Source organism: Saccopteryx bilineata, chromosome 6 (genome assembly GCF_036850765.1).
Source record: "Saccopteryx bilineata isolate mSacBil1 chromosome 6, mSacBil1_pri_phased_curated, whole genome shotgun sequence".
In the NCBI taxonomy this organism is placed as follows: Eukaryota; Metazoa; Chordata; class Mammalia; order Chiroptera; family Emballonuridae; genus Saccopteryx; species Saccopteryx bilineata.
Window position 1 is genome coordinate 30,684,116 of NC_089495.1, and position 17,373 is coordinate 30,701,488.

The 17,373-nt window shown below is 35.4% G+C and overlaps 1 protein-coding gene across 1 annotated transcript in view; it reads left to right on the forward strand.

Moving 5' to 3' along the window:
* Positions 1-17,373, forward strand: part of ADAM32 (ADAM metallopeptidase domain 32) — a 112,675-nt gene that overhangs the window by 24,104 nt on the left and 71,198 nt on the right. The window contains exons 6-9 of the mRNA XM_066237503.1: positions 3,094-3,162; positions 6,932-7,003; positions 7,193-7,359; positions 15,200-15,281. Coding sequence (XP_066093600.1) covers positions 3,094-3,162; positions 6,932-7,003; positions 7,193-7,359; positions 15,200-15,281 — 390 coding nt within the window. The remainder of the gene's footprint in view (positions 1-3,093; positions 3,163-6,931; positions 7,004-7,192; positions 7,360-15,199; positions 15,282-17,373) is intronic.

Here is a 17,373-nt window from a genome sequence, read left to right on the forward strand (position 1 = left end):
GAAATAAGCCAAGAACAGAAAGACAAATACTGCATGATCTCACTTCTATGTAAAATTTAAAATAGTTAAACTCATAGATGCAGAGTAGATTGGTAATTGCCTGGAGGTGGGGACAAGGAATATTGGGAAAATGTTGATCAAAGTGTACAAGGTTTTAGTTATACAGAAAGAATGAGTTCTGAAGACTTAATATATAGTAATGTGACTATAGTTAACAATATTGTAAACTTGAAATTTGCTAGAAGTGCTTATCCTTTTTTTTACATTTTGATGTTTTTTAAAAAATTTATTCAGAAAATTAAATTTAACAGGGTGACATTGATCAGTAAATGTACATAGGTCTCAGGCAAACATTTCTATAGCATTTGAACTGTTGATTATATTTTGTACCCATCACCCAAAGTCAAATCATTTTCCATCACTGTATTTTTGTCCCTCCTTACTCTTCTCCCTCACACCTCCTCCACTTCCCCTTCCCTTTGGTAACTACTTTCCTTTTATCTATGTCCATGAGTCTCAGTTTTATATCCCACTTATGTGTGAAATCATACAGTTTTTTAGCTTTTTCGGACTTATTTAATTCACTCAATATAATGTTCTCAAGGTCTATCCATGTTGTAGGAAATGGCAATATGTCATCATTTCTTATGGCTGAGTAGTATTCCATTCTATATATGTACCATATCTTCTTTATCCAATCCTTTATTGAGGGACACTTTGGTTGTTTCTATGTCTTGGCCACTGTGAATAATACTGCAATGAACATGGAGCTGCATGTGTCTTTACATACTAATGTCTTTGAGTTTTGGGGGTAAATACCCAGTAGAGGGATTGCTGGGTCATATGGTAGTTCTCCCATCCAAGTACTAACCAGGCCCGACCCTGCTTAGCTTCTGAGATCAGACGAGATTAGACGCGTCAAGGGTGGTATGGCCATAGACTCATATGGTAGTTCTATTTTTAATTTTTTGAGGAACCGCCATACTTTCTTCCATAATGGTTGCACTAATTTGCATTCCTACCAGCAGTGAATGTATATTCTTTTTTCTCTACAACCTCTCCAACACTTGTTATTACCTATCTTGTTGATAACAGCTAATCTAACAGGTGTGAGGTAGTATTTCATTGTAGTTTTTCATTATTTTATTTTATTTTATTATTTATTTTTTTTAGTGAGAGGAGGGGAGGCAGAGACAGACTCTTGCATGCATCCCGATCCACCTGGCAAGCCCACTAGGGGGCAATATTCTGACCATCTGAGGCCCTTGCTCCATTGCAACTGGAGTCTTTTTTAGCACCTGAGGAAGAGGCCATGGAGCCATCCTCAGTAACTGGGAGCCATCCTCACTCTAATCGAGTCTTGGCTGCAGGAGGGGAGGAGAAGAGAAAGATACAGAGAGAGAGAGAGAGACAGAGAGAGACAGAGAGAGAGAGAGAAGTGAGACGGCGAGGGGTGAAGAATCAGATGGGTGCTTCTTTTGTGTGCCCTGACTGGGAATTGAACCTGGGACATCCACACGCCAGGCCAATGTTTTAACACTGAGTCAACTGGCTAGAGCCTCATTGTAGTTTTGATTTACATTTGAATAGCTAGTGAAGATGAATGTCTTTTCTTATATCTGCTGGCCATTTGTATCTCTTCTTGGGAGAAGTGTCTGTTCAGGTCCTCTCCCCACTTTTTTTTTTTTAATTATTTTTTTTTCCTGAAGCTGGAAACGGGGAGAGACAGTCAGACAGACTCCCGCATGCGCCCAACCGGGATCCACCCGGCACGCCCACCATGGGGTGACGCTCTGCCCACCAGGGGGTGATAATCTGCCCATCCTGGGCGTCGCCATGTTGCGACCAGAGCCACTCTAGCGCCTGAGGCAGAGGCCACAGAGCCATCCCCAGCTCCCGGGCCATCTTTGCTCCAATGGAGCCTTGGCTGCTGGAGGGGAAGAGAGAGACAGAGAGGAAAGCGCGGCGGAGGGGTGGAGAAGCAAATGGGCGCTTCTCCTGTGTGCCCTGGCCGGGAATCGAACCCGGGTCCTCCGCACGCTAGGCCGACGCTCTACCGCTCTCCCCACTTTTTAATAGGATTGTTTGCTTGTTTGTTGCTGAGCTTTTGTGAGTTCTTTATAAATTTTGGATATTAATCCCTTATTGGAGCTGTTGTTTGCAAATATCATCTCTCATTTAGTTGGCTGCCTATTTGTTTTGTTGCCAGTTTCTTTTGCTGTGCAGAAGATTTTTGGTTTGATATAGTCTCATCCATTTATTTTTGCCTTTACTTTCCTTGCTTTTGGGGTCAAATTCATAAATTGTTTTCTACAGCCAGGGTCCATGAGTTTAGTATCTATGTTTTCTTCTATTTAATTTATTTTTTCAGATCTTATATTTAGGTCTTTGATCCATTTTGAATTAATTTTTGTATGTGGGGATAAACTGAAGTCAAGTTTCATTCTTTTGCATGTGGCTTTCCAATTTTCTCAGCACCATTTATTGAAGAAGCTTTCTTTTCTCCATTGCGTGTTTTTGGCTCCTTTGTATAAGATGATTTGACCGTATACATGTGGTTTTATTTCTGGGCTTTCAATTCTGTTCCATTGGTCTGTATGTTTGTTTTTCTGCCAATACCATGCTGTTTTGATTATTGTGGCTCTATAGTATAATTTGAAGTCAGGTAGTGTGATACCTCTGGCTTCATTTTCTCAGGATTGCTTTGTTATTAGGGTTTTTTTATAGTTCCATACAAACCTGGTGATTTTTTGTTCTATTTCTTTAAAAAATGACATTGGGATTTTGATGGGGATTGCATTAAATTTGTATAATGCTTTGGGTAATATGGCCATTTAAGCTATGTTGATTCTTCCAATCTTAAGTGTTCTTACCACACACAAAATGAAAATGGTAACTATGTGAGTAGACATGCTAATTAGTTTTATTGTGCCAATTATTTCACAATTTATACATATATAAACATCAAGTCTGACACCTTACACATATTTTTCATCAACCATGCCTTAACAAGGTGGAAAATAATTTAAAAAGTTCAGAATAAGCCATTTATGAAAGCTTTTATGTTGTTAAAACTGGTTTTCTTTTTTCTAGTCAGAATCAGCTGCTCCATACTTAATTCCTCTTTATCTAGAAATCCATATTGTGGTGGACAAAATTTTGGTATGTATTTTTCTTTACTTTTTAATATTTAATATGAATATATGAGTATCCCTAGGTAGATGGAATCTTAAAGACTCTAGTCTTATTTAAATGTCATAGATAGAAAAGTGGAAATATTTGCAAACTGAAAAACCACATATTCAAAAGTATACTAGTTCTTTAAGAAGCGTTTTATTTGAAATTTTTCCATGGTGCTTCACATCTTGATGACTCTTAATCTGTAACATTTCCTAATGGTGATACTCATTTTACGTGACATTCTTTAAGCTTTTAATCCTTGTTTGCACTTGAAGATCAGTATGGAGTTCAGGGACTGTTTTGTTTTATAATGTATTTATTGGCATAAAAATGGTGATAGTAAAGCTATTTATGGAAACTGCTTATATTAATATGTTAGTATTTTTTTTTAGCACTTTTTAATGCTCAACTCTTCCAACTTATTGTTTACCTGATCTAAATGTACTCTGAAGCCCTGACTCCCTTAAAATATTTTAGGATCTCTGAACTTTAGGACATTGGGTTGACAAATTAGTTAGCACTTAAGCTGTTGTAGTTTTGTTTTCCCTATATTTCAAAGATTTCAGAAAACAAGGATAAAAATATACTTTCCAGGTTTTGTTTTGAGGATAAGCATTGGATTGTCACATTATGGAATACTACAGAGAATATAAATTATACTCAGTACAAATTCTGTTTGTAGGGTTGTAGAGTTTTTCAGGAATTCAGAGTTGAAGGTCATAAGCAGATGATATTTGGAGAAGGATATGATAATACGTGATTTAATAGAATATAGTGAAAAGGACAAAGTGAACTTTTAAGAAAAAATTAAAATATTTCCAGTAAAGATGACTAAATTTCTAAGTAATATTTTGGATTACAGAAATAATTTCATTTCAGGATTATGTTACAGATTTTGAGAGATGTTTTCAAAGCTTCTTCTCAAATTGACTGGTATGCAGCCCTATAATGCTGATTAAATATCCTTATTCCATGTTCTTATAGATATTTACATATTATTTTTTTTATTTTTATTTTTTTTGTATTTTTCTGAAGCTGGAGACGGGGAGAGACAGTCAGACAGATTCCCGCATGCGCCCGACAGGGATCCACCCAGCACGCCCACCAGGGGGCAACGCTCTGCCCACCAGGGGGTGATGCTCTGCCCCTCCGGGGCGTGGCTCTGCCGCAACCAGAGCCACTCCAGCACCTGGGGCAGAGGCCAAGGAGCCATCCACAGCGCCAGGGCCATCTTTGCTCCAATGGAGCCCTGGCTGCGGGAGGGGAAGAGAGAGACAGAGAGGAAGGAGAGAGGGAGGGGTGGAGAAGCAGATGGGTGCTTCTCCTGTGTGCCCTGGCCGGGAATCGAACCCGGGACTTCTGCACGCCAGGCCAACGCTCTACCACTGAGCCAACCGGCCAGGGCCAGATATTTACATATTCTTTTTTTTTTTTTTAACTTTTTTTTTTTTTTTTTTTTTTTTTTTTAGTTTTATTTATTCATTTTAGAGAGGAGAGAGAAAGGGAGAGAGAGAGACAGAGAGGAGAGAGAGACAGAGAGAGAAGGTGGGGGAGGAGCTGGAAGCATCAACTCCCATATGTGCCTTGACCAGGCAAGCCCAGGTTTCGAACCGGCGACCTCAGCATTTCAGGTTGACGCTTTATCCACTGCGCCACCACAGGTCAGGCTATTTACATATTCTTTACTAAATGGTGAGCCAGCTATGACAACTGTGTTACTAGATGTTGGACATATGGAAAAGAGTGGTGGTCATATTGTTTTCAGTGACTTCACAATTGTAGCCTAGGGAATTCAATAACACGGAGGGAAGCATATGGTAATATAAACACATTTCAATAATGGAGAAAGACATGGAAAAATACACTGTAACCGGAGGGAGTACAAGAGCATGCAATAGGTGTTTTAACATGTGGGTTTTATTATTACTGAGCTATGGTGAGGCCAGCAGATCAGGAAATGATTGCTACTGGAAACATATGTGATTGTGCTTCCTTTGGGAAGGAACTGATGAGGCAGGGTGAACAGTTAGGATTGGCTAGTTTAAGTAACTAGCCAATTTACTCTGGAGTGTAGCAGTTTTCCCCAGTTTCGTGGTACCTGGCCCTAGGTGATGAGTGCACAGGAATAATGACTGGGAATATAAAAATCTGATAAAAGTTTAGGGCCTGAATTGGTTCATTTGGGTAATGTGAGGAGGTTGGGGCCAGGGAAGACTTTATGCAAAACCTTTCGTAGCAAGAACACATAAATATGACAGAAGGCTCTTTTCAGAAATAAACTTCAAGTTTAGTATGATTAATATAAAGCATTGAGGAAGGGAAATGGAAAGAGATGAATTGAAGAATTGACAATGATACTTAGATTTATCCCAAAGGTAATGGAGTCATTAGAAGATTTGAAGGAGGGGTGTGACATGTTCATGCTTTCATTTTAGAATCATCTTTTGTTAAAAATAGTGTAGTGACTGGATTGCTGCTGTGAAAATTGGAGAAGGAGGAACCATTTAAGAGATTATTTCAAGAATCAAGGTGAAAAATTTTAAATTAGTAGTGTTAGGAATAGATAAAGACAATTTTAGAAGTTACTGATGAAGTTGAATTAGAAGGACTTGGATATTGATTACATTTATTTATTCACTTAAATTTTATTGCGTATGACCTAGGTGCTAGTTACTGTTCTGTTTATTGGGTATATATCAGTGAACAAAACAGAAGTTCTGCTTGCATGGAATATGTAGTATAATAAACGTGGGATGTGATAGATGATAGTTGCATTCATGATAGTAGTGGAAATGTTGGTAAGAGCAGGTGTTTTGAGGAAGGATGATGAATTTAGTTTGGATATGTTTAATTTGAGGGTTATGGAGAACATCAAAGGGACAGATGTGATTTATAGATATGGTATTTGACGTTGGCACTTCCATATAACTTATTCTGATTTCAACAATTATAGTTACACTCATTTGAGGCTGGGTATGTAGTTTTATGCAGTAGTATCACAAAGGTAGCCTTGCATAATCACCAACACAGTCAAGACACTCAAGAGTACCATAATCACAAAACTCTCCTATGTTTTCCTTCTGTAAAATACCCGTCTCTCCACACTTCCTACAGTTACTCACCCCTGGCAGCCATTAACCTGTTCTCTATCGCTATAATGTGTTGACATTATATATATGCAGTATGTGTTGACATACTGCATAAGTGTAACCATGTAATATGTATTTTTTGAGATTTCTTTTATACTCAGCATAATTTCCTTGAAGTTTATCCAAGCTCTTCTTCATATTAAAAGTTCAGTTCCTCTTTATTACTGAGTAGTATTCTGCGGTGTGAATGCAGCAGAGTTTGATTAACCAGTAAACATATGACTTGCTTGTGTTTTGTTGGCTCTTATGAATAAAATTATTACGACCATTTATGTGTAACTTTTTTTTGGTATCAGTTTTTATTTCTTTGGGATAAATGCCCAAGGATACATTTTCTGGGACATGTGGTATGTCCATTATTTGTTTTCAAAAATGCTTCCAAGCTACCTTCCAGAACAGCTATGCAATTTGTTTACATCCACCTGCATGTATGAATGATCTAATTGACATCATTCTTTTTTCTATTTCTTACTGGCTTATTTTTAACTGTTCTAACCCCAAAGCAACCTCCAACGTCTGAGAGTACCAGAGAGTAAATTTTAGACATATTAATATTACACTAAAAATTTATACTTAAATTAAAATTTTATTTTGTTTTTCAGTATGATTACTTGGGCTCTGATAGCATGGTAGTAACAAATAAAGTCATCGAAATTATTGGCCTTATAAATTCAGTAAGTGTTTTTTTTATACTACTTAAAAATTTATACTAGTTTTGAAATTATTTTTATTAAATTATGGCATTTCTGAACAATTAAGTCATTTACTTAAAGCAATCATAGATTATTAAAACATTGAGTTAATTTCTTGGGCATGTAAAATAACAAAATTATTTTTTCACATATTATTTCTTTTGTTTTTAGGTGTTTTCCCAATTTAAAGTTACTATTGTGCTGTCATCATTGGAGTTGTGGTCAGATAAAAATAAGATTTCTACTGTTGGTGAGGCAGATGAATTATTGCATAGATTTTTAGAATGGAAAAAGTCCTATCTTACCCTAAGGCCTCATGACATTGCATTTCTATTTGTGTAAGAACAATGTTTCAGTATTCATAGAAAAAAGATCTGAGATAATTATGAAGCTTTATTTAGGGAATTATTATTTATTTCTAACTATTCTAAAGGGGAGTAGAATAGGGAGTAGGAAAAAAATTTTCCAGAAAGCAAAAACTAAACGAAATTATCACCAGTTGACTAGCCTTACAACAATGCTTGTTAAAGGGATACCATTAGCTGAAATGAAAGGATTCTAATTTATAATGAAAAAACATATGAAAGGGTAAATCTTACTGGCAGACTCATCTAATGTAAAGATGGAAGGGTTAATCACTTATAAAGCTTCTTTTGAAGGTTGAAAGACCAAAGTAATAAAAATAACCATACTTACAATAATTTCTTAAAGAATACACAAGATAAAGAGATATTAATTGTTACACCAAAAACATGAAATTTGAGGCTAGAGGGAGTAAATATGTAGTCTTATCATATGTTCAAACTTACATTTTCATCTTAAATGAAATGACTGTTACGAATATGTTGTTTTATGTAAGGCTTTATGGTAAGCACAAAGCCAAAATGTGGTATTTACACAAAGGAAAAAATACAAGAAATTTAAGCATACCATTATAAAGAAAAATTTCAAATCTAAAAGGAAGAGAGTAAGAGAAGAAGTTACAAATACAGGAATTATAAAACAGCCAGAAAACAATGAATACAATGACAACATGTACATAGCTATCAATAATTACTTTAAATGTAAATGGAATAAAATCTTTAATCAAAAGATGGAGTAGCTAAATGGATAAAACCCAGACCCACCAAAATGCTGCCTATAGTAAACTCATTTCAGGTGTAAGGATGCACACTGACTGGGTGTGAAGGGATTCACTAAGCTATTCCATGAAAATGAAAACTAAAGGAAATGTAATTATACTTATATCAGACAAAATTAACTTTACAACAATACTGTAATAAAAGACAAAGTAGGTCATTACATCATGATAAAGGGGTCAATTGTCATAAATAGATGCTTTTTTATTTCTTATTTTTGCTTAATTCCTCTGGCGAGGACTTCTGACATTATGTTTAATAGCATTGGTAAAAGTGGGCATTCTAGCCATGTTCCTGATCTCAGAGGAAAAGCTTTTGGTTTTTCACTTTAAAAATATGATATATGGCTTATATTATGTTGAAGTATGCTCTCTTTATATCCACTTTGTTGAGAGTTATCATAATGGATGTTGCATTTTCTCCCTAATGCTTTTGCTGCATATGATCATGTGATTTTATCCCTAATTTTTTTAATATGGATTATCATCTTGTTTCAGATGTTGAATCGTCCTTGCATCCCTGGAGTAATCCCACATGATCATGGTGCATGATTCTTTTGATGTACTATTCAATTCAGTTTGCTGATATTTTGTTGAGGACTTTTGTAATTATGATCATCAGGGATACTGTCCTATAATTTTTTTCATAGTATCTTTGTCTATTTTTGGTGTCAGGGTAATGCAAGCCTCATAAAATAAGTTTGGAGTTTGGAATGTTCCCTTCTCTTCTTTTTTTTTTTCCCAAATAATTTGAGAGTAGTTGGTATTTATTCTTCCTTAAATGTTTCTTAAAATTCATACTGATGCGTTCTGGTCCTAGGCTATTTTATTTTGGGTGTTTTTTATTACTTCAATTTCATTGTTAGTAACTGATCTGTTCAGGTTTTCTGTTTCTTTCTGGTTCAGTTTTGGAAGGTGATATATTTCTAAAAGTTTATCCAATTTTTCTAGTTTGTCCAGTTTATTGGCTTATTTGTTTATTGTGTTCCTTAAAGATATTTTGTATTTCTGTGTTGTTGGTTTAAACATCTCCTTTTACATTATTTATTTGCTTACAGAACTGCCTCTTTCATTAATTTTTTCTTTGATTTTAACCTCTATTTCATTTATTTACAATCTCATCTTTAGTCTATCTTTCATTCTAGTTACTTTAGTTTTTGTTTTTCTTTTTCTAGTTCTTTTAATTGTAAAGTTAGGTTGTGTTTTTGTTTCTTTTTTTTTTTTTAAGATTTTATTTATTCATTTTAGAGAAGGGAGAGAAGGAGAGAGAGAGAGAGAGAGAGAGAGAGAGAGAGAGAGAGAGAGAGAGAGAGACAAGGAGGAGGAGTGGAAGTATCAACTCCTATATGTGCCTTGACCAGGCAAGCTCAGGGTTTCGAACAGTTGTTTCCAGGTTGATGCTTTATCCACTGCGCCACCACAGGTCAGACCTGTTTGTTTCTTGAGGTAGACCTGTATTGCTACGTACTTCCTTCTTAGAACTGCTTTGCTGCATTCCATACCTTTTGTAAAGTTATGTTTTTCCTTTCATTTGTCTTGGGGTAGTTTTTGATAATTCCTTTTGATTTATTTTTTGATCCATTTGTTGTTTACTAAGATGTTGTTTATTTTCCATGTGCTTTTTTTTGTTTTGTTTTTTGTTTTCTTTTTTTCTGAGAGAGACAAGGAGAGAGAGAGACATTGAGCTGCTCCTGTATGTACTCTGAACGGGGACTTGAACCGGTAACCTCCAGGCTTCAGGACGATGTTAAAAAACCAACCAAGCTATCCAACCAAAGCTTAATTTTTTTGATTTTTAGAGAGACAGAAAGAGGAAGGGAGAGAAAGGTGTGAGGGAAGGGAAGGATTCACTTACTGTTCCATTCAGTTGTGCATTCTTTGGTTGCTTCTTGTGTTTGCCCTGACTAGGGATCGAACGCACAACTTTGTCATCTGGGGACAGTGCTCTTAACCAACTGAGCTAACCAGCCAGGGCTGTTTTTTTCCAATTTTCTTTCTGTATTAGACTTCCAGTTTCATGCCATTGTGGTCAGAAAAAAATGATTGATATAATTTCAAATTATTTAATTTATTGAAGCTCGTTTTGTAGCCTAATCTATGGTCCTAGAGAAAGTTCATATGCACTTGAGAAAAATATGTGTTCTGCAGTTTTAGGATGAAATGTATAAATGTTTATTAAGTCAATCTAGTCTAATGTGACATATAAGGCCATTATTTCCTAATTAATTTTCTGTCTGGGTGATCTATCCATTGAGGTAAGGAGAGATTAAAGTCCTCTACTATTATCATATTGCTATAAATTTCTGTCTTTATATTCATTAATATATGCTTTATATACTTTGGTTCTCCTATTTGGTGCATAGATATTTACAATTAATATATTCTCTTTGATTGACCCTTTATTATGTATAATGTCTTCTTTGTTTCTTTTTATATTCTTGTTTTTAAAGTCTATTTTGTCTGATATAAGTATTGTTAGCCCAGCTTCCTTTTTGTTTCTATTTTCATGGAATACCGTTCCTTTACTTTTATTGTTTGTATCTTTCTATTTAAGGTGAGTCTCTTCTATGCAACCTATGAGTCTTTTTTTTTTTTATCAATTCAACCACCCTATCCCTTTTAGAGGGATAGAGAGACAGACAGACAGGAAGGGAGAGAGATGAGAAGCATCATTCATAGTTGCATCACTTTAGTTGTTCATTGATTGCTTCTCATATGTGCCTAGACCAGGGGGCTCAAAACAATGACCTTGTGCTTATGCCAGCAACCTTTAGCTCAAGCCAGTGACCCTGAGATCATGTTGATGATCTCACACTCAAGCTGGTGATCTTGTGCTTAAGCCAGATGAACCTGTTCTCATGCTAGCGACCTTGAGACTGGGACCTCAGCATCCCAACTCAATGCTCTATCCACTGCGCCACCATTGGTCAGGCCACCCTACATTTTTTGATTGGAGTATTTACTACATTTGATACCATTGATAGGGATGTGTTTATTGCCATTTTGTTCATTGTTTTCTGTTGTTTGTGTAGTTTTCTTCTGTTCCTTTCTTCTCTTGATTATTTTTTTTCAGTCTATTGGTTTTCTTTAGTGTTTGGTTTGGGCTTCTTTCTCTTTATCTTTTTGTGTATTTTTGTAGGTTTTTGTTTTCTGGCTATCATGGGGTTCATATATACCCATTTATATTTATAGCAGTCTATTTTAAGCTAGTAAGCATTCAAGTTCAAACACATTCAGGAAAGACCACTTTTTTACTCCCCCCTCCCTCCATGCTTTGTTTTTGATGTTGTATTTTATTCCTTTTTGCTGTTATAGTTAATTTGGTTACTTTACCTTTTAACCTTCAATTTGTTCTTTCAGTGGTTGAATCAGTGTTTGTATTTTTTTTATTCAAGATTTTTTTCTTTGTTTTGTGTTTTCTTATGTCTGGTTATGACCTATTCTTTTCTGTGTAAAGCATACACATTAACATTTTTTGTAAACCCAGTTTAGTGGTGGTGAAATTCTTTTGATTTTGCTTGTCTAAGAAATGGTCTCTTTTCCAATTCTGAATGATAACCTTGCTGGGTATAAAATTTTAGGTTGTATTTTTTTTTTATTTCAGCACTTTAAATATTTCCTGTTATTTCCCCTAGCCTTTCGAGATGCTGCTGAGAAATCACCTGGTAGCCTTATGGGGCTGCTTTTGTATATGACTTGTTATTTCCCTCTTACTGCATCAATACTGTCTCTTTATCCTTAACTTTTGACATTTTAATTACAGTATGTCTTGGTGTATATTTGCTTGGGTTCATCTTTTTGGACTCCGTGTGTTTTCTGGACCTGGATATTTGTTTCTTTGCCAGGATAAGGGAAGTTTTCACCCTTTATTTCTTCAAATATACTTTCTGCTGTTTCCCCTGTCTCTTTTCCTTCTGGAATTCTTATAATGTGAATGTTAAAAGTGCTTGATATTGTCCCAGAGATACCTTATATTATTTCAATTAAATTTTTTTTTCATCTTGCTTTTCTGGTTGGGTAATTTCCACTATTCTGTCTTTCAGGTTGCTAATCTGTTCTTCTGTAATAACAACTCTGCTGTCAATTCTTTCTAAATTACTTTTTATTTTCATTATTATATTTTTTTGTCTTTGGTTATTATATTTTCTAACTCTTTGTTGATATCCTCTCTGAATTTTTCTGTTCTATTCTTGTTTGTTTAGTTTTTTTTTTTTTACTTACCTTTGAATTCCTTAGTGAGAAAATTATTTATCTCTGTTTCATTAGAGTTTTACTCCCTGGTTTTTTATTGTTCCTTGAGTGGTGCATGTTTATCTGTCTCTCCTTTTTGTTTGACTTTTATATGTTTGCTCCTTTGAGTTAGATGAAATAGCTTCTCTCTCAATCTCAAAAAGGTGGCCTTGTGTTGAAGTGGCTTGTGTAGACTGTCTGCTGGCTGGTTGGATTCAGGGCAGGTGTGTATGATGGTTGGTGTGCTGCCCTGCCAGAGAAAACAGGTTCTGGGTGGAGTAACCTGGTGTATATATTTATGCAGTAATACCCTGTTCTGGTTTTCCAAAGATCAGAGTGGGGCAGCCTGATATGTGTATGATTCCTTGACCTTCTGATCCAGGTGGGGTTACACTGTATGTGTATGGGATGCCTGGCTGCTTTAATTGTTGGCAAAGCAGGATGTAGATGGGTCTGCTCTGTATGTGTGGGTCCCATTATCTTACTAGTTCTGAACTTTCTCTGGACAGAGAATCCCTGTGTGCAAGCATTGTTGTGCCTTGCAATCTCCACACTATTGCTGAGTATAGAAGCCCTATGTACACAGCACCCTGATATTCCCACTGGATATCAATTTCTGGGTGGAGGGGCTGTGTGTGTGCATGCTGTGACTCTTGCCTGTTTCCATTGGACCTAGCTCTGTGAAAGGTGGATGGGTATGTGCTACAGTGGCTCTGCAGGTTGACCAGAGCACCTGAATAGAGCTCCTTTCCTCTATTTTAGTGCAGGGGAAATATAAACAATGGCACTCATTAGTTTCTTCTGTCTTGGAGAGTTTTCTCAGCTCCCATAGTGCTTTTATGGTTCTCTAGCCTTCTCTGTGATGTCTCTTTCTCTTGCTGTTATGTAGAAGCTGTTCAGTTGGCTCTCAGTTTTCTCTCAGGAGGAATTAGTCTAAAAGTAGGTGTATATTTGATGTGTTCTTGATAGGGGTGAGCTCAGTGACCTCCTATACCATAATCTTTGACCTACTTTACATCACATTTCTTTATCCACTCATCTGTCAGTGGATATTTAAGAAGTAGCCTCTTGGGCAGTGTCTTGCATGGCTGGGAGTACTCATTATTACTTTCTTCTGTGGGGGAAATCATGGTTGAGGGCATCACTCCTAGCACTGAGCTGTGCTGCATTTAGGGAATGGTAACAAGAGTAAAGTGAAACTTAATTTTCTTCAGTGCATCTGCTCTTGGATTTTTTTTCCCCTCCATTGTGGTACTGTGACCTGTACTCTGGAGTCCTGGACTCTCCCAGAGTTATTTTTATCTGTGAGAGGTAGCCACAATCATTGTTTCTGTGGGAGGATGGGTGCCAAATGCTCCTATTCTGCATCTTACTTATGTCGCTCCACAAGATTAATGCTAGTACATTGTCTCTACTTGCTTGTAGTTTACAAGAGAGAAAAAGAATGGTGAGGTGAGGAGACTGAGTCAAAGCACTGTATAAAAAAGATCAAATTAAAGTAGTGGTAATTAAACTAGAAGTGGAAAAGCAAAGTTAGGCACACTTAAATTCAAATAAAGGAGGTTAAAATATTGCAGGTTATGGAATCAGTGAGACTAAATAATTTGTAGTTTTTATAAAAGTGTGGACTTACATATAAGATGTATGTACACTCATAGTTGAAACTGTAGCTGAACCTTTGAAAGAGAGTAAGGGTTTTAGAACTATGGAAGAAATAAAACATTAGATCTTGACAAGTGATTTGATGTGGAGATTGGGAGGTGGGTAGTATTAAGTAAAAAATAACTGTTTTTGAGTCCAGCTCATCAAGGCTGTGAGTAGAGTTTTTTGGAGAAGTTTTATCTGTTTGGAGAACTATCTTGGATGAAGAAAGAGTGTAAACAATAATTAGACATTGAAATGTAAAGCCAAAGTTGAATGTTAGGAACAAATACTTGCAAACAAGTGCTGGAAGACTTAGGTATAGAAAATATAAGAGACATAGAATAAGGCAGCAGTAGGTACACCATGCAATTGTGAAGTAAAGTGCACATGACACCAAACGGGCATTTCAAACTGAGAATTGAGTACCAAGATTTTTTATACACATCGTGGAATATTATTTGGATGGGAACTCTGAAGATGATATAATTTATGTTTGAAACTATACTTTTGTGATTGAGAGTATGGTTCTGGATTCAGATGGTGTAAGCTCAAATCCTTCAGCATTTATAATTTGTACTACCTTAAGAATGTTACATAATGTATATATTTATTGTCAGTTGTTTGATATTTTTCAGTAGGGGTAAAAATAATACATATTTAACTGGCTCATTTGAGTGTTAAATAATTTATGTAGCTCTCTGAAAATAGTGTTGTTACTACATGACAATTTATATAGGCTTGTACTCAAAGCAGAAATAATATTAAGTTGTAGAACTAGAAAGCCATTCTTTTGAGAAAATGAGCTTTTCTACATGAGAGTGAATATTTTCAATCCATACATTAAAGGTATTTTTTATTGTCATTGAGCAAAATGCTTATGATCATAATGTTTGATCAAAGACTTTTGGTAGCCTTAACTAAATGTGATGAGAACAATGAATAAAACCAAGAAAAACTTTGATTCATTGAATATCGTTTAGAAATCCAGAGTGATTAAATTTATTTAATTAAGAATACCTTCTTAATTTGAAACAATTAAAGACATATGGAAAGACTGTACCTCAATTTGCTTCAGACTAGGATTTCATGACCTATAGACCAATTATTAACAGGAATTTTCACATTTGAATTGTCAAAATAAATTATAAATGTATAATTATTTTTAGCTATGGAGATTATCCAGATTATAAGGGAGCAGTGTTCCCTGGAAAGATGTGTGTTCCTCATTATTCTGCAGGGATTGCTTTGGTATGTAATTATTTAAAAATATACATATGTTCAAAAATTATCCAACACTATAGCATTATTTTATACAGTTTATATTTACATTTAGAGATTGCATTTATTTTCAATTACTGTTAAAAATTGAAGTGTAAAGAAGGAAGAGTATTCTATAGAACAAGTGTCTTACTGCAATTATTTGGAAGTGGAATCAAGACATCATAAATATCCATGCATTCTATAATATATAGACTAGTACATCATGAAAAATTAGATGCAAATAAATTTCTGTAACCCAAATAGATTTTTGCTTGTAGACATAAATTTATTTTTTTTTTTGGATTTTTTTTCCTGAAGCTGGAAACGGGGAGAGACAGACAGACTCCCGCATGCGCCCGACCGGGATCCACCCGGCACACCCACCAGGGGCGACGCTCTGCCCCTCCGGGGCATCGCTCTGCCGCGACCAGAGCCACTCTAGTGCCTGGGGCAGAGGCCAAGAAACCATCCCCAGCGCCGGGGCCATCTTTGCTCCAATGGAGCCTTGGCTGCGGGAGGGGAAGAGAGAGACAGAGAGGAAGGAGGGGGGGGGGTTGGAGAAGCAAATGGGCGCTTCTCCTGTGTGCCCTGGTCGGGAATCGAACCCGGGTCCCCCGCACGCCAGGTAGACATAAATTTAGATAAAATAGCTTCAAAATAAAAACAAATGATAAAAAAGTATAATAAAAAAAAATGTCAAACTATTTAAAAGGAAATTTTGTATATTTTAAATATTTATGGCACTTAAAAATTTTGTATGTAAATAGATTATTGGTACAATTAGATGCATCATTGAAAGGTGAAGTAATTTAAGTCATTTACCCACCTTATTAATTAATTAATTATTATTTATTAATGATGGACAGAGTTTAATAATGCAATGGGTATATAAATATATTATAAAGATACAAACCCTATAGTTTATAGACCCTGCTAATTGTTTGTTTTTGGCTTTATTTATTTATTTGAAATTGAATTTAATGGGGTAATATTGGTACATAGGATAACACAGGTTTCAGGTGTACACCTCTATGTTACTTGACTATCACTCAGAGTCAAAACACCTTTTTCACCATATATGTGGTTTGTTTAAACCCCTAGTATCCCTGCGACCCTTCTCTTTGGTAACCACCATAGTTTTTCTATTTTTATTAGTTTTAGTTTTGTATCTGATGTATGAGTGAAATCATATAGTTCTTAGTTTTTTCTGACTTATTTCGCTTAGCATAATATTTTTAAGGTCTATCCGTGTTGTTGCAAATGGCAATAATTTATCTTTTCTTTTGGCTTAGTAGTATTCCATTGTATGTATGAAACATATCTTCATCATCCAATCCTCTATTGAAGGACACTTTGGCTGTTTCCATGTCTGGCCACTGTGAAAAACGCTGTGATGACGATGGGGGACATACTTATCCATTCTTTTAAAAAACAATTTTAAGTACTATATACATTTTTAACTTCAAAAATAATTTTTAATTATGTCTATTTTTTATTGTACATATGGGAACATATAAGGAAATTTATATATCTGTCATTTTCACATTCATGAAATAATCCCTATATATTTTTAGTATACTTTATTTATTATATATATATTCTTATTTTAATAGTCATAAAAATATTTATATTATTAAAATATATTCTTATAGTATTACGGGTATATATATGCACATTATATGTATATACTTATGCATATTATATGTATGATGCATTTTAATATTTATATTTTAATCTTTTATATTTTATTATTTAAATAGTACCTATTTACCTTAGGCAATGTCCATTCATTATGTGCTATGCAAAATAAGAAAAATAGCTGTAGACTTCATATTATCCAGTGTCTAAGTTTATAAAATATATAATTTATCTTGTAGAACTTTTATACTTTGTCTATATTGATTTAAAATAATTAAAGTAATAGTGCCTGACCAGTGGTGGTCCAGTGAGTAGAGTGTCAATTTGGGACACTGAGGTCCCAGGTCTAAACCCCAAGGTCACCAACTTGAGTGCAGGCTCATCTGGCTTGAGCAAGGGATTGCTGGCTTGAGCTTGGTATCATTGACATGATTCTGTGGTT